At 56.8% G+C, this 21492-nt stretch overlaps 1 protein-coding gene across 3 annotated transcripts in view; it reads right to left on the bottom strand.

The window, feature by feature from the left end:
- Positions 1 to 18089, bottom strand: part of LRP5 (LDL receptor related protein 5) — a 109654-nt gene extending 91565 nt beyond the window's left edge. For all 3 annotated transcript variants that reach the window (XM_060019438.1, XM_060019441.1, XM_060019440.1), the window contains exon 1: positions 17909 to 18089. In XM_060019438.1, the coding sequence (XP_059875421.1) occupies positions 17909 to 17990 (82 nt within the window). In that variant the 5' untranslated portion in view covers positions 17991 to 18089. The remainder of the gene's footprint in view (positions 1 to 17908) is intronic.
- Between the last annotated feature and the right edge of the window lie 3403 nt (positions 18090 to 21492).

Raw genomic sequence — 21492 nt, 5'->3', positions numbered from 1 at the left:
TCCCCACCTGCCTCCCCACCCCACCCCACCCCCGTCCGCACGTTCCCCCCCACCGCCCCGACCCTCAGCCAGGCCCAGGCTCCCAACTCAGCTTGGAGACAATCCTCTCCCTTCCAGCTCAGTCACCCCCATTTCTGATGTTCCCCAGCCCCCATCCCAGTCTAATACATACATACACACACACACACACACACACACACACACACACACGCGCACGCACGCACGCACACGCGCGCACTCAACCTATAGGAAGGTGGTAATTAACCCAGAGGCCCCCGGCAAGCTTCCCGAGCAGGGTCCACATTTCAAAGGTCAGGGAAGCAGGGACCACATTTCAAAGGTCAGGGAAGCAGGTGAACAGGAAACGGTCGGGGGGCAGGTTTGGGGGGGCGGGGTGGAGCAGGAAAGAAGAACTCAGCTGCAAAAGATAAAAAGAAAATGAGGTCGTTTGTTTCCGACACCTTAGAGCACAAAGAACCTTAGGACGCGGGCCTCCCGGGCTTCAGGAAACAGGGAGATGGGCTGGGGGGCTGTCCCCTGCACGGGGGGCTATGGCCCTGACACGGGGCCACTCAGGCCCCAGGGCAGGCAGGAGGGCACACTGGCCATGCTGAGGACAGGACCGAACCTCCGTTCTGGGAAGAGCCTGGGCTTGGTAGCTACTGGAAGATCTGGGGGACAAAGGGTCGGAACCTGATCCAGGCCCAGTGCCTGCAGAGGGACCCCTGGGTGTCAGTCAGGGCAGCCAACCGCCCCCAAGGGCTACCCTGAGGGTCCCGACCCAGCTGACCTGGCCCGTTCCAGGAATGACCGTGTGGCCCTAATTCCCACCCAGCAAAGGGTCACCCCCAGCCCAGGGTCACCCCAGGGATGATATCAGATTGTCACCGAGCCCCCCACCTTGCAAGTGGTAACCACCAGCGCCCAGCCCCCAGCCCAACACCCACAGGGGACCACAGACTCAAGGGGGCCAGGCAGAGGAAGAAATGCCTGCTGTGTGGTCCCCACCCTCTACCTTTGCCCAACTTACCCTCATGACCCCCTGCTGAGGGAGGAGCTAGCTTATCTACCTTTTTTAGCAGATAAGGTGTCCAAAGCACAGGGGTCACCAAGGTCACATAGCAAGGCCACACAGCATGCAGTTGGCAGGGGTGGGGGTGGAGCCCCGATCCTGCGCCGGGCTTCTCCCTCCACCACCTCCCCTGCCCCAAAACCCTATGGACTCCAGACTAAATCTGTGTGAGGGGACAAAGCCCCAAAGCAACAACAAGTACCTCCAGGAACATTTATGTTCCTCACACAAAATCCCTCGATGAGAACGGCCGGGAGCTTACTCTGACCTTAAGACTCAAACAGGACGCTGGGTCATCCCACACGGTCCTCGGAGAGAGAGAGGGCCGCCATGCAGAGGTGACAGCTTGAAGAAGCCACCCCAAAGCGAGGGTGACCGTGAAAAGCAGTGCCGGCGATGCCGTGTGTCACTCTGGGCACAACCCAGCTCGCAGGACAGTCAGCGCCCTCTCTCCCCAACCTGTCAAGGCTGCCTAGGCAGAGGGGGACACAGGGGCACGTGACCACCAGTCTCAAGGCTCTGAGAAGTCCCGCAGTGAGAAACCTAGTTCACTTCCTAAGCCCCAGGGCTCCCCAGATGTTTCTGATCACAAGTAGTTTCTACCCTTGGCCCAGGGGATACGTTCTGAAAAACCTGGGGTCCTAGGATGTTGGTGATCTCAGCTCCGCACCCTCACTTTCCACCCCGCAGTTGCCTCCCCCGCCTTTCACGGACAAGGAGGCTGATGGCCACCGAGATCCGGGGCTCCCTGGGGGGGGGCCTCACTCACCCCACACGTGCAGCTGCCACGAGGAGCCCCTCCGGCTGTGGCCGGTGGCTGCCAGCCTAGGTGGGGAGGCTTCCTCCATCTGGTTACGAGGAAATCGCTTACAACACACCACCCGGGACACAGACGACCCAACAGTCTCCAAGACATCGGTCCACCCTCCACGACCAACGCAGCACAGAACCGGTGACCCAACTGACTGGGACCCCCAGGCCGAGTGTGCGCATCCGGCCCACAGGCCACCCAGAGCTGGTTCACAACTACTGTTTGGAGTCCAGTCCGAACACCAGCGAGGGGAGGACACATCCCACGCCAGGGCCAGTCAGCAGAGACAGATGGCCTTTCCCAAAACCGAGTCCATTACTGTAGCCCATCAGTGGTGGAAGCCGGGGTCTACGCAACACTGCACAGTGGAGGTTTTCCTGCAAGGGAAAGCACTTCTCCATGAAAGCCATTTCCCCCATAATTATGTTTTAATTGGGCAAATATATATATTCCCCTGCAGTGGCTGTGCAGGTGCAGATAGGGCTGGGGGGGCCGGAAGCAGAGGCCCAGGGGTCTGAGAGGGAAGGAAACAGGTGGTGAGGGCTCACCTCAGGCACCTCTGTCCCTCCCTCCCTCCCCTGCACCCACAAACACCCCGACACACACCCCCACACATGCACTCACTCTGCAAGCCCTAATTCAGCAACGGCGGGATGTTACCCACTCAGTGATACCTAGGACAAGTTTTCAGGGAATAGGACATTTGATTTATGTCTGCCCATGTGCGTTCTCACTAATTAGAAGGTTCAGGGCAGAGCAGGAAAAATATGTATTTCAGAGTCCCAGTTTGACTTGCCAGAAACCAGCCCATTCCTAACATTCTTATTTTCGACAAAATATAGCATTCTGATTACATACCATTTCGGTTCCATGGCTCCTGGCCTGCCAGGCTCCCGGGAGCGGCCCAAGGCCACGGCAAAGATGGAGAGACAGGTCTTGGGATGGGGACTGACTCGGGCCCTGGAGGACGACAACGCCTGTCCATTCTGGCAGAAGGCAAGTCAGTGGCTTTCAGCCGAAGGCCCGAGGCCCCAACCTAAACAGGCCCCAGGTGGCACCCCAGGTTTGTACAGGAGGCGGGCCACCCCGGAGAGGGGTTCTCACGGCACTGCCCCCTCCAGGTCTGTTTCCTTGTCAGCACCACGCTTGTTTAAATGCACTGTGGCTCGTCAGCCAATTCAAACAGCAATGAAGAGGTGGGCACTGGAGCCTCAGTCTGCCCACTGCAGTCCCTGTATGACCCTGAGAGCTCCCCAGGCCCTCCTGGCCTCAGCTTCCTCACCTGTGTGATGGGGTCTGATGGCATCCCGCCCCCACAGAGGCCGGAAGGATTCAATGAGTCAATCGATGAACATCTCAGAACCTGCCTGGTGCACTGAGTTTCCAATAAATGTGAGCTATTTTGATCTATCACGTCTAGGGATGTCTATCTCGGGTGTTCTGAGGCAGGATGTATTGACCAAAAAATAAAGATTTTCGTTAAATGCAGGCCTCAAATACAGTGATCCATAGGGGTCGTTCTTAATGGAGACCAGCATCAGAACTGCCCTAAGTGCAAGCTTTCAGGGTCACTTAGCTGTCCCTGGGAATCAAGCAAGGAGGAACTTCTAAGGGTACCGTGTGTGCGCACACGTGTGTGTGTGTGTGAGCGCGCACATGCCTCCGTGTGGTTCACAGCTCCCCCAAGGAGCACACACACCCCGTGTCTCCAGTAACGAAGCGAGAGGCCAAGCAGCGGAGGAGGGCCTGAAGCCCCTGGGCTCATGGTGACGCCCCACCTGGTTCTACCTGGCTCTCCAGCCAACTCTGCATCTGCACTGTGTCCTGGAGATCTGCCCTTGGCACAGGACTGGTATTGGATACAAGACAAAAAGAAGAGGAAAGGGGCCGGATCGACGCCTGGTAAGAGAGACAGTACCAAGTCCCGGGGTCCACAAACGCGATGCAGACACAAGAATTTAGCGCGAAGGCCACGCGGTTAACTCAAGGACTGGGGACAAAGGTGCAGGCTCCTGTGCCTCTAAGTCCCAACCCTCAAATCCCCCCCCACAGGCAAGCAGACCGCCTGGCCTCCGGCAGTCAGCCAGGGCCTCTCACCAGGCTGGCACGGACTGGTCATTTCCACCGAGGTGGGGGAAGGTGGGATCGTCCCACCTCCCCCCATGCCCACTGGCAAGGAAGGCGGCGTGTTCCCCGTGTGGTTACAGAGACCTCATTGTTCTGCCCCGCAGAGAGGAAACTGGAGAGGTGAGCTCAGAATGCAGTTTGGAATCAGCAGAAAAGAACATCTGGGAAAGGAAACACGCTTCAGAAACAAACATACCTTTGTACCAGCTTTTCTTTAAGTGTAGCAAAAAAATAATGATAATAAGGACGTGCCAAGTTGACCATCATTCACAAAATCTCCTTCTTTTGGGGCAAAATGGGGAGGCTCTGTTTTCCAATGATCTTCTGCTCCAGGAAAAAAGCCGCCACTTGGGTGCCAGGACCCAGAGACTCCCCCAGGAGCCAACAGGACCTCGGGCTCAGGACACCTAGTCCCACAGACAGAAGGGGACAGACGAAAACCATCAGATAGAAGAAAACTCAAACCTCTTGCCCCCGGCCCCAGCTGAAGCTTCTCAGGACGCTGACATTCTCTGAGGAGCTGTCAGTTCTCAATTCCACATATTGATGTGAGTTTGCGGGCTGCCTGTGAAGTCCAGCGCCGAGGACCAGCACACTGATTATTTCCGGAACCAAGCTGGGCATCAGGTCTGGAGGTTCATAAGAACGTGAAGAAGCCCACGATTAGGGTTTCGCGGGGCCCCAGCTGAGCTCGTGCAGCACGCTGGGGACCCTGCAGACAGGCAGGCGAAGGCGGAGCAGGTTTCACCAAAGAGAAAACCTGGAGGAGCCCCCCTCCTCCCCTCCCCCAGCCCCTCGCTCAGTCCCTGGGCCTGGATGCCTCTCACTTCCCCACATCTGACCACAGCACGTGAGTCAGTCACACCCGATGTCACCTGGTCCTCACAGGAGGTGGGGCTGCCGTCACCCCATTTTATGGACCAGGAGAGTGAGGCACAAGGTGACCAAAGTCACACTCAGCCAATCAACGACGAGAGATCAAAGCGCTCAGGTTCTCTCCACACTTGAAATCCGTTCGTTTTACCTCATGGGGCCATCGAATGACCCCAGGACTCTCTGCAAAAGGGCTAGACACCGGGGCAGCATCCAGACAGGGGGAGACCGCCCCCTGAGGCACTGCCGTGACCGTCCCAGGAGGATCGCGGCCCCTCGGCCTCTGTCTGGGTCCCCTCGTGTGTCCCAGGACAGCCCCTCTGTCCTCGGGCAGCACAGATGCGTGCTGCAGCCCGATGCTCCTTGCCCCTCCTTCTCAGGCAGAGGGAGCAGGGCCCAGAGAGCGGGACGCTGCTCCGGAGGGCGAGCCCGAACAGGCTGGTGGCCCGACAGCGCCTCCTGCTTCTCTCTGGGGCTCCCACCCCGGGTTCCCACCTGCCGGGGTGGGCAGGGAAGACAATCGTTCCTGTGCACCCATCTGTAGCCACACAACAACCCAAGAGCCCAAGTCCACGCTCCCTCCCCCCCCCCCGGGGAACCCTCCTCACAAGGACCACCTGGGCTCTGGGGGGGGCCTCAGGGGTTCTAAGCGTGGAGCTACGTGTCTCCTGCGTGATGAAGCCTTGAGTCTGGGGGTGGAGGGAGGGGGCGCGTCCCATCACTGGGTCACTCCACAAACTCATGTTGCCCCTCAGCTTCATCAGTGACCACGGAGATGAGGCTGACCTCCCTGCCTCTAGAGCTGGTCGGAGGAGTGGAGCAATAGCCCTCCAGAAGGTAAACATTTCAGGGAGAGAGGCCTCCGTGCTTTCTCGCAAAGGAGACCGATCCAGAGGAAGACGGGGTCCAGGTGGCACCTCCGGGGAGCAGGCGCGGGAAGGAAGGCCCTTCACAGCCCTCACCGGTACAGTCACCGCTGGCCTGGGCCAGCCATGAGGACGGAGCCCCTGCCTGCCTGTGCTCATCCGGCTCCCGGGGGCCTGGTTCTGTGCCGGGCACACGGGCCAGAGGCTTAAATTACTCCTGGGCCAGAGGCAACAGCAGAGTCAGGAGAGCCGGGAGCCTCCCAGGTCAAGGAGGAGGCCGGTCCCACCTGAGCAGGTGCAGAGGGCAGGTACGGAGGGAGGGCGGGGGGCTCAGGGCCGCACAGGAGCAGCGGCTCCACCCTGAAGGTAAAGGGCGCTGAGAGGGGAGCCACAAGGAGTAGGGACCTCAGTTTGAGGGTGAAGAGCCAGCACCTGGGCTGCCTCGTCCGCCTTCAGCGGGGAAGGTGACGGGGTAGGAAGCGGGGGCGGGCAGGCCAGAGATGCTGGGGGGCTGGGAGGGGGGGGATGCTGGTCAGCCGATGAGAGAGGAGACCCCGAGGGTCGGTCAGGCTGGCTCAGGCAAGAAGGAAGCAGGGTCTCCGACAACATCCTCTGAGGAGGGAGAGGCAGGGGTTGAGCTCCTGGCCGCACCCTCCTGGCCACGCCTCTAACAGAGCACAGGTTCCAGGAGAGATGCTGCCCTCAGATACCTGTACCTGCGGCCGCAGCCCCAGGGCTCCCGGCACCCACCCCACCAGGCTTCCAGCTCCAAAATAAATGCCGGATTGACCTCGGCAAGGAAGCAAGTCCAGGACTGGAGCCATCAGGCCACGCGGGGCAATGAACGCAACTCAACACTCACCTTCTCATCAGAGGTGGACTGAGTGGGCCGAGCTGAGACGGTTCCCACCAAGCCACCTTTCAGCTGGAGTTGAACCTGATTCCAGAATCCCCTGAGGGCCCTCGCCCCAGAGAATAACAATTATGATTGCCGTAGTAACCCTAATAGCTAATGACTACCGAGGGCCCACGGGCGCTGGCCTCACCTCTTTGCATCCTCAGGTGTGTCTATGTGGTGGCATGACGATTACCCCCACACACACCCCAACAGGTGGGGAAACTGAGGCCAGAGGGGTCGCTCACTCGTTCGAGGCTGCAGAGCTGGGAGCGAGCCAGCAATGTGAACCGAGCCAGAACAGGTGGGAGGGGCCTGCTGTGCCCTGGGATTCCAGGCCGGGGAGGCTGGCCGGGCAGCCCCCAGGGCCCCCAGGCTCGCGGCTGGGATTCCTCCAGCAGCTCCCTCAGCTGTTCACAGCAAACCGAAGGTGGGGGAGAACGACAGAGAAGCAGGCCAGGAGCTCAGTGTGTCCTCTGTCCAGGGGTGCCTGAGACAGCGGGTCTGCTCGGAAGCCAGCACTGGACACGGCTGCTGGAGGGGACAACACATCACGCCACATGTGCCACGGTGGGGTGACCTTCCCGAGTGTCCACTAGGGACCAAGCTGGCCTTAGGTGCTACGGGTAGGCAGGGGCAGAACGAGGCCCACCTGTCCTCTTCACATCTACGAAGAGTGGGCAGGGCACACTTGAACCAAATGTGTCCCTCGGTGTCCCTCACAGATCAGAACGCGTTCCTAACTGGGCACCCCCCCCCCATCTGCGTCACCACCCTGCTCTGCTGACACCAGCTAGGGAAGTCCGGAAAAACCCTAACCCTGTCCAGTTCCCCACTGAAAATACAACATCCCCTGAGATCCCAGCCATCCAGAGACCTTAAACCTTACTGCAGTGAGATCAGACTAGTGATTACATCCCCAGAGTTTCTGGAGAACTCTCTCTTCACAGGTCCAAAGTCCCTAACACGACCCTCTAGGCATCCAGGGCTGGGGGGCGGTGTGGGGGGTAGGGTCCCGCCTTTAGCCACCTTCCATCCTGGCAGGGCGGGGCACTGGGTACCTAGACAAGAAGCTCCAGAAAGGCCGGTGATGTTAAGACACAGGAGGCCGGGAGAGAAAGGCTCGCCTGGCAGGTGCTCTGAGTGCATCTTCTGGGATCCTCGTGGGTGGAGCAGAGCAAGGGGGCTGCCTGAAGCCCAGGGCCCACCTTGCAGCCCGACCTTCCTGGATCCTGGAGCAGATCCCGCTTCATCCTCCAAATCAGTTATTCCCAGTCCGGGCCCACAGCCCAAGGGGCCACGCGGTGTGCTGGCCCCAAGAGGCACTTTCACGGCTGAAAAGCCAAATAGAAACTCCCCGGCGAGGGGTTGATGGAAACCTTGCAAGCCCCAGCAGCCCGGCTTGGTGATCGTGAGTGTCTGGGATCAATAAGGAGAAAAGGTTACTACTTCACAAATGTACTTTCCTTGGAAGGATAAACTCCTTCAAAATAAAGGGGAAAGTTTTAAAAAGCTAGACCTGGTAGCCAAAAGGATGGAAACTGCTCTTCGGCTCTGGGCAATCCTCTGTACATCTTGAACCGTTCACTGCTCCAGTGCCTTCTGAAAGGAGGTGCGGGGCGGGGGCTGCCTCGAGGGCAGATCACCGCCTGCACCATGGTGACCAGGACCCTGCTCTCGTGGCAGGGGCACACGCACGGGTCCCCTGGACCGCCCCCAGCCCCGCCCCGGCAGAGCTAGACAGCCAGCATCTCAGCCCTGTGAGCTGACACTCCACTCAGAGAGAACTCTGCCGACACTGACGACGCCGTGAAAGCCGGCACAGACCACCCCCCCGGCGGCACCCAGAGCAAGCGGTCGGCAGTTCGTGGGTTCTGGGCAGCCTAAGAGCTGCAGCAGGGAGCCAGGCAAGGACCCAGGCTGCGGTGGCCACGAGCGGTGTAATGGGCCTCTTGAAAGGGAGGGCAGCAGCGGGAGGCCCACGGCGGCCGGGCTCGGGAGCTGCCCACCCCCAGTACAGCACGGGCCCCGAGAGTCAACCAGGGCTGAGTAAACTCATGCAGAGACCCGGGCAGTGACAACGCGACTGGAACAAGCTTCCGATGCTCAAGGGCGCGACCCTGAAGGGGCAACGTTCTCGTAAAAAACAATTTTTTTTTTTTTTGGATGCGCTGCGCAGCTTGCAGGATCTTAGTTCCCCGACCAGGGATCGAAACCGTGCCCCCTGCAGCGGAAGCGCAGAGTCTTAACCACTGGACCGGCAGGGAAGTCCCGGGGCAATGCCCTCTTAATGCTTAAACTCCTGAAAGTTCATCAACAATATCGTCACTCAGCTACCTACTGTCTAGTTGTAACTCAAAAGCACAGAAACCTTTTTTAGCATAAAAATTCTTGTACCACTATTTCTACGTGTTTTGCATGACTGAAAATGTCCTACAGTTTTTTGAAAGACGATAAAAATGACGGGTGAAGGATGCAGGCGCCAGGCCCCACTGTCACGTCTCAGTCCGGGCTGCGGAAGGTGGGGAGGTGTCACGTGGACACAGGACATCGCAGTCCAGTGCGTTTAGGATGCACTGGGTTTCCTGAAGGAGAATAAAGGCCAGCTTTATTTGCTTCAGGCCATCTTAGAATCCAGACCTCAGAAATATGGGCTCTAGAGGGGGGAGGGGGGGTCCCACACTTGGCCCCAGAAGCCTTTTGTCATGTAGCAGGACAGCTGTTTCACAATCTGGGAAACAAAGCCAGGCTGGAGTTTGGGATGCAGGCGGGAGCTTGCAACGCTGTAGATTCAGGGGCCGGAGGAAGTAAGGATGGGAACTATCCGCTCCCTGGACAGACAAGGCCTCGGGAATCCTCAGGGCAGCTACGCTGAGCGTCCACTACACACCAAACACCAGGCCAGAGGCAGAAGGACGAAGATGAAGACTATCTGTCCCCCAGGCCCTCTCAGGCTGGGTGGACCATGAAAAGTTCTGGACTCCAAGGAGATGGATCTGCCTGGAAAAGTGCTCACCCCAGACAGCAGAGGCACATCCTCAGTGGCAGCATGGAATACTGGGCCAAAAAGTTCCAACTCTGGACACCACGAAACCAGTGTAGTGTTTCTTAGAAAGGGAAGGATATGATGAAGCTAGTTTTAGAAAAATTAATCTGGCCAGAGTGAAAGATAAACGGGCAAGGGGAAGGTTCTAGAAAGCAGAGACCAGCTAGAAGTTGATGTAATCCTCCACCTGGAATCTAGTCCTCCATGGGGTACTGTGGAGGCCCCAGGGGGAAGCCTCAGAGCCGGGGGGTCTGGGTGCGGTTGGGAACGGAGACAGGCCTGAATCTGGACAGCAGAGGTCGGACGGTCATCAGAGTGCTCCCCGCTTCCGGCCTGAGTAAAGAGGAACCCAGCGGGGCTAAGACGGACGCCTGCCGCACCCCGGTTCCCCGCATTCAGTCTCCTTCGGGGAACCAAGCTCACTCTGGGGAAGGTTCAGAGAAACGGCCTCCCCCACAAAGGCCAGCTGGAGAACACACCTTGACCTACAACCGGCTTGCGGGGAGGACATCCCCTCAGCTCCCATCGTGGACAACGCCTGCTCCTTCCAGGGCGGAGTCCCAGGTGGCAGCTGTCCGCGCGCGGCAAGTCTGGAAAGCACCCAGGCCCTCGGGGCTCAAGTGTCTGGGCCGGGGCCATGCACTCAGGTGACCTTGAATGCCCACTGAGCAATTTCCTGAGAGTTTTGGGGACCTACCTAGGCAGGTACCGCCTCCCCATCTGGGTTAATAGAGGGTACAGCCCAGGGAAGAAATTATTAAAGTTGCTCACACTTTGCTCTGGAATGAACGAGGGGAGGGGAGCCATCATTCACGCAGTAATTATATTTGCCTCTGGGCAAGCGCTGGGATTAGCTGCGCTAGAGCCTGTTTCCTGAGCAGAGGCTGGCGTGAGCCAGGGAGCAGGCGCGTCCCAGGCAATCCAGCGTACACACCGCCTCTGAAGCACACGCCACATGCCAGGAGGCACCCAAAATGCGAAGGCCAGCTCCGCGGCAGCCACAGGTGGATTTCCTTCACGGAGACCAGCCTGCCTGGTCAGAGGCCACTTCTGAAGTCCAGCCCTCCGACACCTGTTGAATGTCACCGTTTACTGTCCCCGGATCAAAGGATAGAACCTCACAGGCTGACTCTGAAGTTTATCCCCAAAGAATAAACGCACAAGAAGAGTCAACACAGTTTTTCGAAAAGAGCGACGAAGGGGTAATTGCACAGTCGACCTCAAAATATACTATGATGCTATGGAAATTAACACAGCAGCAGGCTGGTACAGAAAGACAGCCACAGGTCAAGAGAGCAGGACAGAAGGTTCCAGAATAAGGAGCCAAGCACCTGCGGACACTGCAAGTTAAAGAGTGGCATTTTAAATGAATGAGGACAGGACAGGCCATGCCATCAACTCCCTATCCACTTACGGGGGACAGCTCAGATCCCTACCTCATACCATATTCCTCCTCCCAACCGAAAAAACAGAATAATGTCTGAATATAAAACAACAAAATCATAACAGTCTTGGAAGAAAATAAAGGAAGATGTATTTATAGTCTTGGGGTAGAGAAACAAGGCATGGAACCCAGAACCCGTAAGAGAAAAGACTTGAGTTTTGTTACATGAAACTTTCTAATGTCTTCGTCATAATAAACCACCAGAAACAAGGATGAAGGACTAGCTACAGATGAGAAGAAAAATCTGGAACAAATATAATAAAGAATGAATGTCCACATCAAATAAAAAGTTCCTACAAATCAATAAGAAAAGGATAAGCAACTCAACAGGAAAATGGGCCAAGGATAAGAGTAGGCAATTTGCACATAAGCCAGTAATGAAGGGAAGTGCAAACCAAAATGTGTTATAATTTTTAACCAAATTGATTTTTAAAAATAGAATCTGGTGATTCCCAGCACCGAAAGGAGAAGGAAAAGTATGTACCCTCAGAGATGCCTGGTAGGGTATAAATTGGTGCAGCCTTTTTGGAGGAATTTGTCAGTATCTTTAAAATTGTATAAATGGGACTTCCCTGGTGGCGCAGTGGTTAAGAATCCGTCTGCCAACGCAGAGGACATGGGTTTGAGCCATGGTCCAGGAAGATCCCACATGCCGCAGAGCAACTAAGCCCGTGAGCCACAACTACTGAGCCCACATGCCACAACTACTGAAGCCCATGCGCCTAGAGCCCGTGCTCCGCAACAAGAGAAGCCACCGCAATGAGAAGCCCACGCACCACAACGAAGAGTAGGCCCCGCTCGCCGCAACTAGAGAAAGCCCACACACAGCAACAAAGACCCAACACAGCCAAACAAATAAATAAAAGAACACATGATCTTAACTCATTTAAAAAAATATTGTATAAATGAACATACTCTTTGACAAGGAAGGTATCCTACAAAAATGCTTGTATGCACGTGCACAGATGCATATGCAACGTTATTCACTGTGTCACGCCCTGTAATAGCAATTAAAGCCTGGAAAAACTTAAGTGCTCCGCAACCGGGTAAAAGCCATGAAATACGGTGTGCCCGTCCTACAAAATACTACTTAGCTTTTAAAAATACGAGTACACGTTCAAAACAAAAATAACACGCTAAACTACGTGCTGAAGGTGTGGTCATCTCTGACCAGGACACTGGTCTTCCCAGAAAGAGGTACCACGCAGTTAAGGGTCTAAGCTGTTTATAGGTATTCATGTAGGTCTTGCATTTTAAAATACACATATTTGTAAAAGAAAGTGGCCAACAAGCACGTGTGAAGATGCTCAACATCATAAGCCACCAGGAAACGGCAAGTCAAAACCACAGTGTGGCACCACTTCACACCTGCTAGGCTGGTGAGGACCGAACAGAGGGAAGATAACCAGCGCTGGCCAGGATGGGGAGAACCTGGAACCCTTGTGTGTTGCTGACGGGGATGTAAAATGGTGCAGCTGCCATGGAAGACAGTTTCACGTTCCTCAAAAATTAAACACAGAGTGGCCATGTGATCCAGCAATTTCATTTTTCTGGGTATATCCCCCGAAAGTGAAAGCAGGGACTCACACAGATGCCTGCACACCCGTGTTCACGGTGGCATTTCACAATAGCCAACGGTGGAAACAACCCACGTGTTCAGCAACAGGTGAATGGATAAACAAAGTATTAAAATAAGCCACACACGAAAGGATAAACATCATGTGAGTCCACAAATATGAGATACCTAGAAAAGGCAAATTCACAGACACAGAAGAGAAGAACAGAGGTTACCAGCGGCTGGGGGTAGAGTGAGAACTGGGGAGTGACTGCTTAATGGATACGGTTTCTGTTTGGGGTGCTAAAAATTTTGTTTGGAAACAGATGGTGGTGACAGTCACACAACACTGTGACTGTAATCGATGCCGCTCTTAAATTGTAACCTTAAGGGTGGGAAAAAGCAGGCCGGGGTGGCAGAGCTGGGGCCTGCCACAGCCTCAGGAGGCCACACTCCAGACCTGAGAGTGCAGGGTCCCAGAGGGGTAAGGGTGGAGCCGGCTGGGCCTTCGGGGAAGCCACACGGCCCAGGCCCAGCAGAGAAAGGGCAGTGGGGCCCAGGGGTGGGCAGATGAGGCACCTCCTGGCTTCAGTTTAACCACTAGAAAAACTACATGCAGGCAAACTGAAAGCACTGAAAAAAATCTACATTGAATCAAATACCAACCAAGAAAATAAGAAAATACCCAGCAAGTACAGTATCTCCCAGCCCTGCAAAAGGGCTCACAGGCGATGTCACCAGGACAACTTCCCAAGGTCCTGGGCAAAAGAGATCCTGAGTCAGGGGGACAGAGGACAGCGGACATGTGACCCTGGGCACAGATACGATCAGACCCTGAGGTTCCAGCCCCAGGCAGCTGCCACCACTGCTGGAGCCTGAGGTCAACACGCCCACAACACCCCTCCCCTCTCCCAGTCCCCCACTGGAAGATGGTGTCTGGGACTCTGACCCTCGGACTCTTTTAAAAGGAAACGGCCGCCTAGGGCAGGACTCCCCCTGCCACCACGTCCTTCCCATGATGGCCCGCCTCAGCTTCCTCCTCACTGAACCCCAGCCAGCACCCTGCAAGGTACACGCCATCGTCCCCATTTTGTGGATGAGGAAACTGAGGCCAAGAGTTAGCAGACCACCACTTCCTGAGCTGAAGAGAAAGCAGAGAGCAGCCCGCAGCGGCGGGTGGGCCCAGGGGGCCGGCTCTTTGTGCCTCTGCCGCCCACAGCTGTCAGCAGCGCTTGGAACCACTCTGTCACCAGGATGCCTGCAGAGCAGAGAGGTCACTGCTTCCTGCACAAATGTGTCCCGGGCCCAGCAGGGGAAGGGGCTGCACGTGGCCCCCTGCTTCCGTCAGAGGCTCCCCATTCTGAGAGCGTGGTAAGTGACCAGCCCAGAGGCCTCCTAAACCGCAGATGTCCAGTTCCTCCCAGGGCTTCTGTAATTAAGTCCACCTCCCAGCGCCCCTCCCCTGCCAGAGGCCAGCCCTGGGCCCTTAGCTTGTCCCCTGGCCCGGCTCTCCCAGCTCTGAAGCTAATTTGCTCACGTCCCCGGCCCAGCTTTAAACAGCCTCCACTGTCCAAACCCCGCAAGGACAACCGGCTCCCATCCCGTGCCCACTGGGAGAAGTACTCAAGCAAGGTCAACCCATCAGCAGGTGGACGGATGAGCAAACGTGCTCTCTCCACGTGACGGAAGGCTGTTCAGCCGTGAAAGGAGCGGAGCAGTGACAAGTGCTACAGCGTGGACGCACCTCGAAAGCATCCCGCTCAATAAGCCAGACGCAGAAGGCAGCACAGCCTATGACTCCCTGTACACGAAGCGTCCGGAACACGCGAGTCCACAGAGACCCCGATTCGTGGGATCGGCGGATGGGAAGTCGTTGAAGTTATGGTTTAATGGGTACAGGGTTTTACTCTGGGGTGATGGAAATGTTTTTATCTTGACAGAAGGGGAACTTTCACAGCGTTGTGAACGTACTCCATGCCACTGAATGGTATACTTTAAAATGGTTAATTTTATGTTACGCGATTTTCACCTCAATTTAAAAAAAAAAAAAAATCAATTCAACACGTTTCCCCTGCGTTTCCTATCCCCCTCCTCCAACTAAAGTCTCCGGAAGCTTCCATCGCTCTCTGGACCATGTCCAGACTCTGCAGCGCGATCCGGCCTCTTTCAGCAGAGACCCGCCAGTTCTCGAGGACAGGGCTCTGGGACTGAGCCCACCTCTCCCAGAGCTGCACAGTCAGCTTCTGTTTGCCTTTCCGTCAACCGGACACCCCGACAGCGAAGGCCCGGGCCTCCTCTGCCATTCCGTCCCATCCTCTCCCCAGGGCTTCACCAGGCACCAAGAGTAGCAGCAACAATAATAAGACCTGATACAGGCACGCGTCAACTCACTGAACTATTGGGAGGAAGTATTGTTATACCCATTTTACAGAAGAGAAAACTAGGGTACACAAAGGTGGAGTCAGCTGCCCAAGCTCCCCCGACAAGCGAGGCTCTGCCCACACTGTTAACCACCACAAGAACCCTCACCCAGTGCTGCAGCGATAAACAAGTCAGACAGCGGGCTAGAGGTCCAAGGTCCCACACAGCAGAAAAATCCGGACTGTGTGATAATAGCTTCTAGACCTTCCAGGCAGAGAGATCAAGGACCCCATTACACAACAGGCACTGCAGCTCTGCCACCACCGGTTCCTCACCCGGGCCAGGAATGGTGCTAAGGGTTTCCCAGGCAGCATTTAACGTTCCGGACCATGTTGGCTGGGGGGTGGGGGGACCAGGTGAGGACACAGAATACAAAGAAGCTAAGTAAGGTGTCCCAAGTCAAACAGGTACTGAGCCTCTCGACCCAAGTGGTCTGACCCCAAAGCCCCCGCCCTCGGCCCTGGCAAGCCCAAGCTGTGGGGCAGGAAGGCACGCTGAGTCCTCACCTAACTGCACACACCCCCATCCCGTGTGCAAATTCTGCTAAATGCCTGAGCGGTGACACAGTGCAGCTGAAATTAAACGGGTTCCAAATATGACGGGATCTCCACAGCAAATGCTGGATCATGTGGGTACACTGGGTAAATTCTTGGAACTGAACGGGAGGGTTCAAGGCACGTGGGCCCTGCTTTGGGAAGCAGAGGGTCCTTTAGGGGAACTCTCAGCGGACTCTCCGCAGCAATTAGTTAACTCAGTACCCACCTGCCGGGCCCTCCCCGTGGGCCAGGCAGTAAGCATCTGCAGTAACCACCCAGGGGGCAGTCCTGGAGCAAGTTCTGTGCGGCTAAAAGGGAGAGGCCTGAGCCGTGGGGCTGGGGCAGGCCATTCCCAGCACCGGGACCACTAGAACAAAGGCATTTCCGTGGGCTCACCGCTTCAAATGGCAACAGGAAGCAATCAGGAAAAATAATTAGCTACCAACTTACTGGCTCCACTCCGGACTGTGGCATAAATCTGACACAGAGATCAGGGACATGACATGTCAAGAACAGTCAAAAGAGTTCTGCAGCAAGATCCCTCCTTTTCGTCCCATTTCAGGACCAGATTTCCACATCAGCCGGCGCTCTAAAAACCTCGCGGCGACATGCTTTCTAACGTTAAAATAATCGAGTCTGTTTCTGCCTCCTGCACAACTGAACTCCACAGATGTGATTCCTTCTCCCTGGGGGCTCGAACCGCAGGACAGGCACTGGAGCCCAGCAACATCACCCCAAAGGTCCAGGAAATCCAAGACTGCAACACAGTGAACAGCAACGCAGCCGGCTGAGAAACCCCACCTTTAAAACAAACATCTTCCCAAAAAAAACCCTTTTGCCTCCGTGATCCAGGCATTTCCGGAAAGAGAAGGAGCAGGGTTGGCCTGAACTACCCAGATACTGTCATTGTTTTGTCGTCACCTTGTTTTGCTCGTATCAGACAGGGCCAAGAATGTAAACACGCTCCCGAGACACAGGCAAATTTGGGGTGAAACCGTCAAGAGTCTCCGGGCTTGGGCTGGGAGGGGAGAGGACTTGAGGAAACTACCCCCTCTCCGCTCCCCAAACCTCAATGGAGGGGCCGCAGCGCTGGGAATGTGACCACAGAGCCAGGCCAGGACACCTCCCTGCAGTGTCCACACTGGAAATATTCAGGGAGACAGCTGTTTGCCTTAAAGAGGCCCAGACAAAGGGACCGGAGCCGCCCCCCACCCACCCGCAACTGCCCGCAGCAGAACAGCAGCCTGGAGAGCACAGGACTCGCACTCCCGTGTCCACTTGGCCAGCCACACTCCAGAAAAACAAAACACTCACGTCGGAAGAGAATGATTTAGGTAGCGAGAGGCTTGCTTCAAAAACCACATGGCAATCTCCAAATTAAAAGAACATGTGTAGCTTTTCACAAGGCGCTTCGTTTCCTGAGTCCTCCTGACCTCAACTCCACCCCTTGGGACACACCAAAAGTTGGAGAGAAAGGTCTCCAGTCCCCGATCTCCCAAAGGTTGGGTGTCCAGCTGAGGCCCCACGCCGCGCGCTGGGACCACGTCACCCCGAGGCGGCCCCACGCAGCCGGCGCCCGGGGTGGACACCGGCCGGGTGTCACTGTTTGGGGCCCCAGCGGCCAGACGGGTCGTCCGGGCACCTGGCAGGTGTCAGTCCGTTTGGAAACCGACAGCAACTCGGGTGAAAGGGGTAGCGCCACAGGCCAGGCCGCCCGGCGCCCGGTTCAGAACTTTCTCTGCAATTTAAATCAGTTCCCGGAGCTCGCAGGCCGGCCGCGCGGCCATCGGAAACAAGGTCGGGAAGGAGTTCCCGACACAGGGCGGCAAGGCCTGCCTCCGGGCCGAAAATCCCCGCTCCGTGCGTGCCCGCGGGCCGGGGTCCCCCCCGGTCCCCGCACGGCCTCGGCCGGCGGGCTTCGGGCGGGCGCACTTCCGAGCGCGCCCCGGGGGCCGGGCAGGTGAGGACCCGCCCGCGCCGCACCTGGCGGGGTCGACGCCGCCCGCGCGCCCTCCTCGCCGGCCAGGGACGCGGGACTGGACCCGGCTTCCCCGGGAGGGGCTCGAGCGGGCTAGACAAAGGGCCCGCGCGCAGCCCCCGGGCAGCGGGCGCGGCAGGGGGGCGGCGGGGACCCGCGGCGCGCGCCCCAACTCGCCCCCAACTTCCAAAGTCGCTTCCGAGGCGGCGCCGCGCACTTGGCCGCGGGGCGGCCGAGCCGCCCGGGCGGCCGGGCCATTGTCCCTCCGGCCCGCGCCCACCTACCCGCGGCGGGGGCCAGGCTGCAGCAGAGCGCGAGCAGCAGCAGCAGCGGCGGCGGCCGAGGCCGGGGCGGCGCCGCCTCCATGTTGTCCGGAGCCGGACGGGCCCGCGCCGCGCTCACTCGGGCTCCATGGCGCGGCGGCCGCGGCTCCTCGCGCGGCTCCGGGCGCCTGCCGCCTCCCCCCTCGGGCGCCGCGGACCAGGACGACGGGGGAGGAGGCAGGAGGCGCGGGAGCGGAAGCCGCTCCGCGTCTCCGCCCCCCGCCGCCGCCGCCGCCGCCGCCCTCCCGCGCCCCACGCGCCGGCCGCGCCCTCCAGCGGGCGCCCCCCGGAGCCGGCCCGCGGCGAGGCGGCCGCCGCACGAGGTCCCCGCGGCTCTGCCTGGGGCCCCGACCCCCTGGGGCCGGCCGCCGGGGCTCCGCGGGGGCGCGGGGTCGGGCGCCGGGTTTGCACCCCGCGGGGCCCGGGGGCCGATCAAGTCCCGGAAGCAGGTGTGTTACCTGTAGAGCTGCCGGGACCGGGCTTGACCGTTGGGGAAACTAAGGCACGGGGGCGGAGCGTGCGAAGGGGGTTGCCCGAGAGCACACAGTGAGGCAGTTTCTGGGCTGGAAGCCAGGGGCCCCGAGCCAGGTGCGTGCGCTTTTCCGCGACCGCAGCCACCCCGGCCGGGGTCCAGTCGGGGGCGGCCCTGCGACACCTGTTCACACTGGGGAGGGCGACCGCGAGTCGGTGCAGGGCAGGGACAGAGGCGGGTGATGGAGTCAGGTGGGGGCTGCACGGGCTGGGAAGTGGGGTGGGACGGGGTGGGGGGTTGAGGTTTTATTTTTAAACTAAATGTGTACCCTAGACGTTAATTATGGTACTCGAAGGCCGAGCGGTAGACACGTTGTTCTTCCAAATATGCTTGTAGGCGGCCTCTAGGATGGCAGACCTCACCTTTGATCATTCAACAAGCCCGGCCACCCCCGACCCATCCCCCCCCTCCGCCGTGCCCACCTAAGCATCAAGTTCAGCCACTGAACCCTCAGAGCACGGGAAGGCCTGGGAAGGGGCAGCACAAGCTCTGGAACCCATAGGCCCAAGTTCAAACTTTGCTTCTGTGGCTTCCTAGAACTAGGTGTGCCCTTGGGTAGGTCCAAATATAACCCCTCTGGGCAGACTTTCCTCCCTTATAGAACAGTGAGAACAATGCTTACCTTGCAGGTGCTGAGACAACTATAGGCAACTCACATGAATAAGCCGGTACTACATGGGTGCAGGCATTCTTCACGTGTTCATGACGACTTTACAAAGCAAGTGGTCAGGCAGAATGTTTCTGGCCCATGGCGTTTATATTGTAGGGAAGGAGACAAACAAAAACAAAAAGAAGATAGATAAATTTAAAACCAAAACAAACAAACCAAAACACCATTAACAGACCAAGGAAGGCCCCAAAACATGAAGCGTGTTGCGCTGCAATGTCTGGGGAAATTCTTACTTAGAGAGGTAGGGACGTTTGAGCTACCACCAAGGAGTGGCATGGGCAGATGGAGTAGTCAGAGAAGCCAGCTGGGGCCGGTGCATATCAGACCTGGAAAAGGAGTCAAGAATTTATCCCAAGTCAATGGGAAGCCATTTAGGGGTTTCTGTAGCAAAATCCTTTCCGATTCCTTTCTCACACCCTATGCCCCACAGCAGCTGCACATCCTATTGGCTCTACTTTCAAAATAGAGGCAGACTCTTAACACTTCTTATACCTCCAATATCACCACCCCGGTTTGGGTCACATCTCACCCCAGTGGGTCTCCCACTTCCAGCTTTGACCTCCTTCAACCTAAACTCACAGCAGCCAGTGAGTCTGTCAAAACAAGTCAGCTCACATCCCTACTCTGCTCAAGAACCTGCTATGGCTCCCATACCAGTTAGAATATAAGCCAAAAGGCGTTATGGCACCTACAGGGCCTGATCTGGCTACATCTCTCCCTTTGTCTCCCCAACCTCCTTATGCACTCTTCTTCCTCTCCCTCACCCGGCTCTGGCCACGGTGGCCTTCTTGCTGGTCCTTATGCACACAGCACACACTGCTGCCCCAGGGCCTTTGCACTTGCTGGTCTCTGTGCTGGAACTCTTTTACCACAGTTACCCACATGGTTTACTCCATCACATCTTCAGCTCCCCAGCCAGACCTTCCCTGACCCGCTTTGGAGATTGCAAACCACACCCCCTCCACCGCCCATCCTCACCAGCACTTCCTGCCCCATTTCTCTGCTTCACTTTTCTCCTTTGCACTGACCAACATCTGACATACTAGTGTTTACTTATCTTTCTTCCTTCCACAAGAACAAACTTTCACTTGTTTTGTTCCACGTGTATCCCCCAAGCCTATACCAGGGCCTGGCACATAGTAGGTGCTCAATAAATGTTTGTTGAATGACCGAGTGAACTGGAAAGTCCCAATTTATGTTTATGTAAGGAGCACTGGCTTCTGAGTGGGGACAGGACTGTCAGGAGGGAGGAGAGGATGCTGGAGACTGGTCAGCAGGTGGATACCATGGTAGCACCCAGGAGAGATGGCAGCTTGGATGGGTAGCGATGGGGGGATCGTGAATGGCAAGAAGGCACTGGATTCAGGATGCTTTAGGAAGAGCTCATGGGACTCGCTAAGGGCACTGGCTGTGGGGATGAGGGGAAGGGGGCCCAGGGTGGCCCACCATAGGGGCTCTGCTAGGGGACATTTATTACAACAGCTGGTCCAAAGTTCAAGTCAAGTTTCTAAATCTGAGAAAGGATGTGGAGAAGATGAAGACCCTGTGCTCAGTTATGCAAATGATTAAAAGGAAAGTGAACCAAGAATATAAACTGACAGGCATTGAGATTCTTCTTTTTTTCAAATTTTGAACATTTTTATTGTACGTAGTCACTAGTTCTATTACACCCCAGTTAATTTCAGAAAGAAGTAACTACCCTTGGATTTACCTTTTTTTAATCTTTTAAAAATATTTTACATTTGTACAATTTTTCAAGGTTACTTTCCATTTACAGTTATTACATGGGATTCTTTTTTTTTTTTTTTTTTTTTTTTTGCGGTATGTGGGCCTCTCACTGTTGTGGCCTCTCCCATTGCAGAGCACAGGCTCTGGACGCGCAGGCTCAGCGGCCATGGCTCACAGGCTCAGCCGCTCCGCGGCATGTGGGATCCTTCCAGGCCGGGGCACGAACCCGTGTCCCCTGCATCGGCAGGCGGACTCTCAACCACTGCACCACCAGGGAAGCCCACCATGGGATTCTTTATTCTCAAAGAGGGAGATAGAAAGCTTGAGTCTCAGAATGGGAGAATTCAGTAAATACGGACGAGGCCATTTAAGTCAGGGAATGGCAGGGCTGGCAGCATCTCCTGGGGTGCCCCAGGGTTTCCTGTGGGATGTCAGCTGTGCAGGGGCCACCAGAGATGCCCTGAGAGGGAAAGGACTGTGCCCCGGGTCTCAAGGCATCAGAACGATAGCCCAAGTTGCCTGACTCTGATCAGAGCTTTGAGAAAAGCTGTTTGCAAAGAACAATGAGATTGAAGCACTATTTGATTCTGCAGAATTCTAACCTCACAAGGGCAG

Source organism: Delphinus delphis, chromosome 8, assembly GCF_949987515.2.
Source record: "Delphinus delphis chromosome 8, mDelDel1.2, whole genome shotgun sequence".
NCBI classification, from domain to species: domain Eukaryota; kingdom Metazoa; phylum Chordata; class Mammalia; order Artiodactyla; family Delphinidae; genus Delphinus; species Delphinus delphis.
Note: the sequence above shows the minus strand (reverse complement) of the source record. Positions and strands in the feature narration are given on the sequence as shown.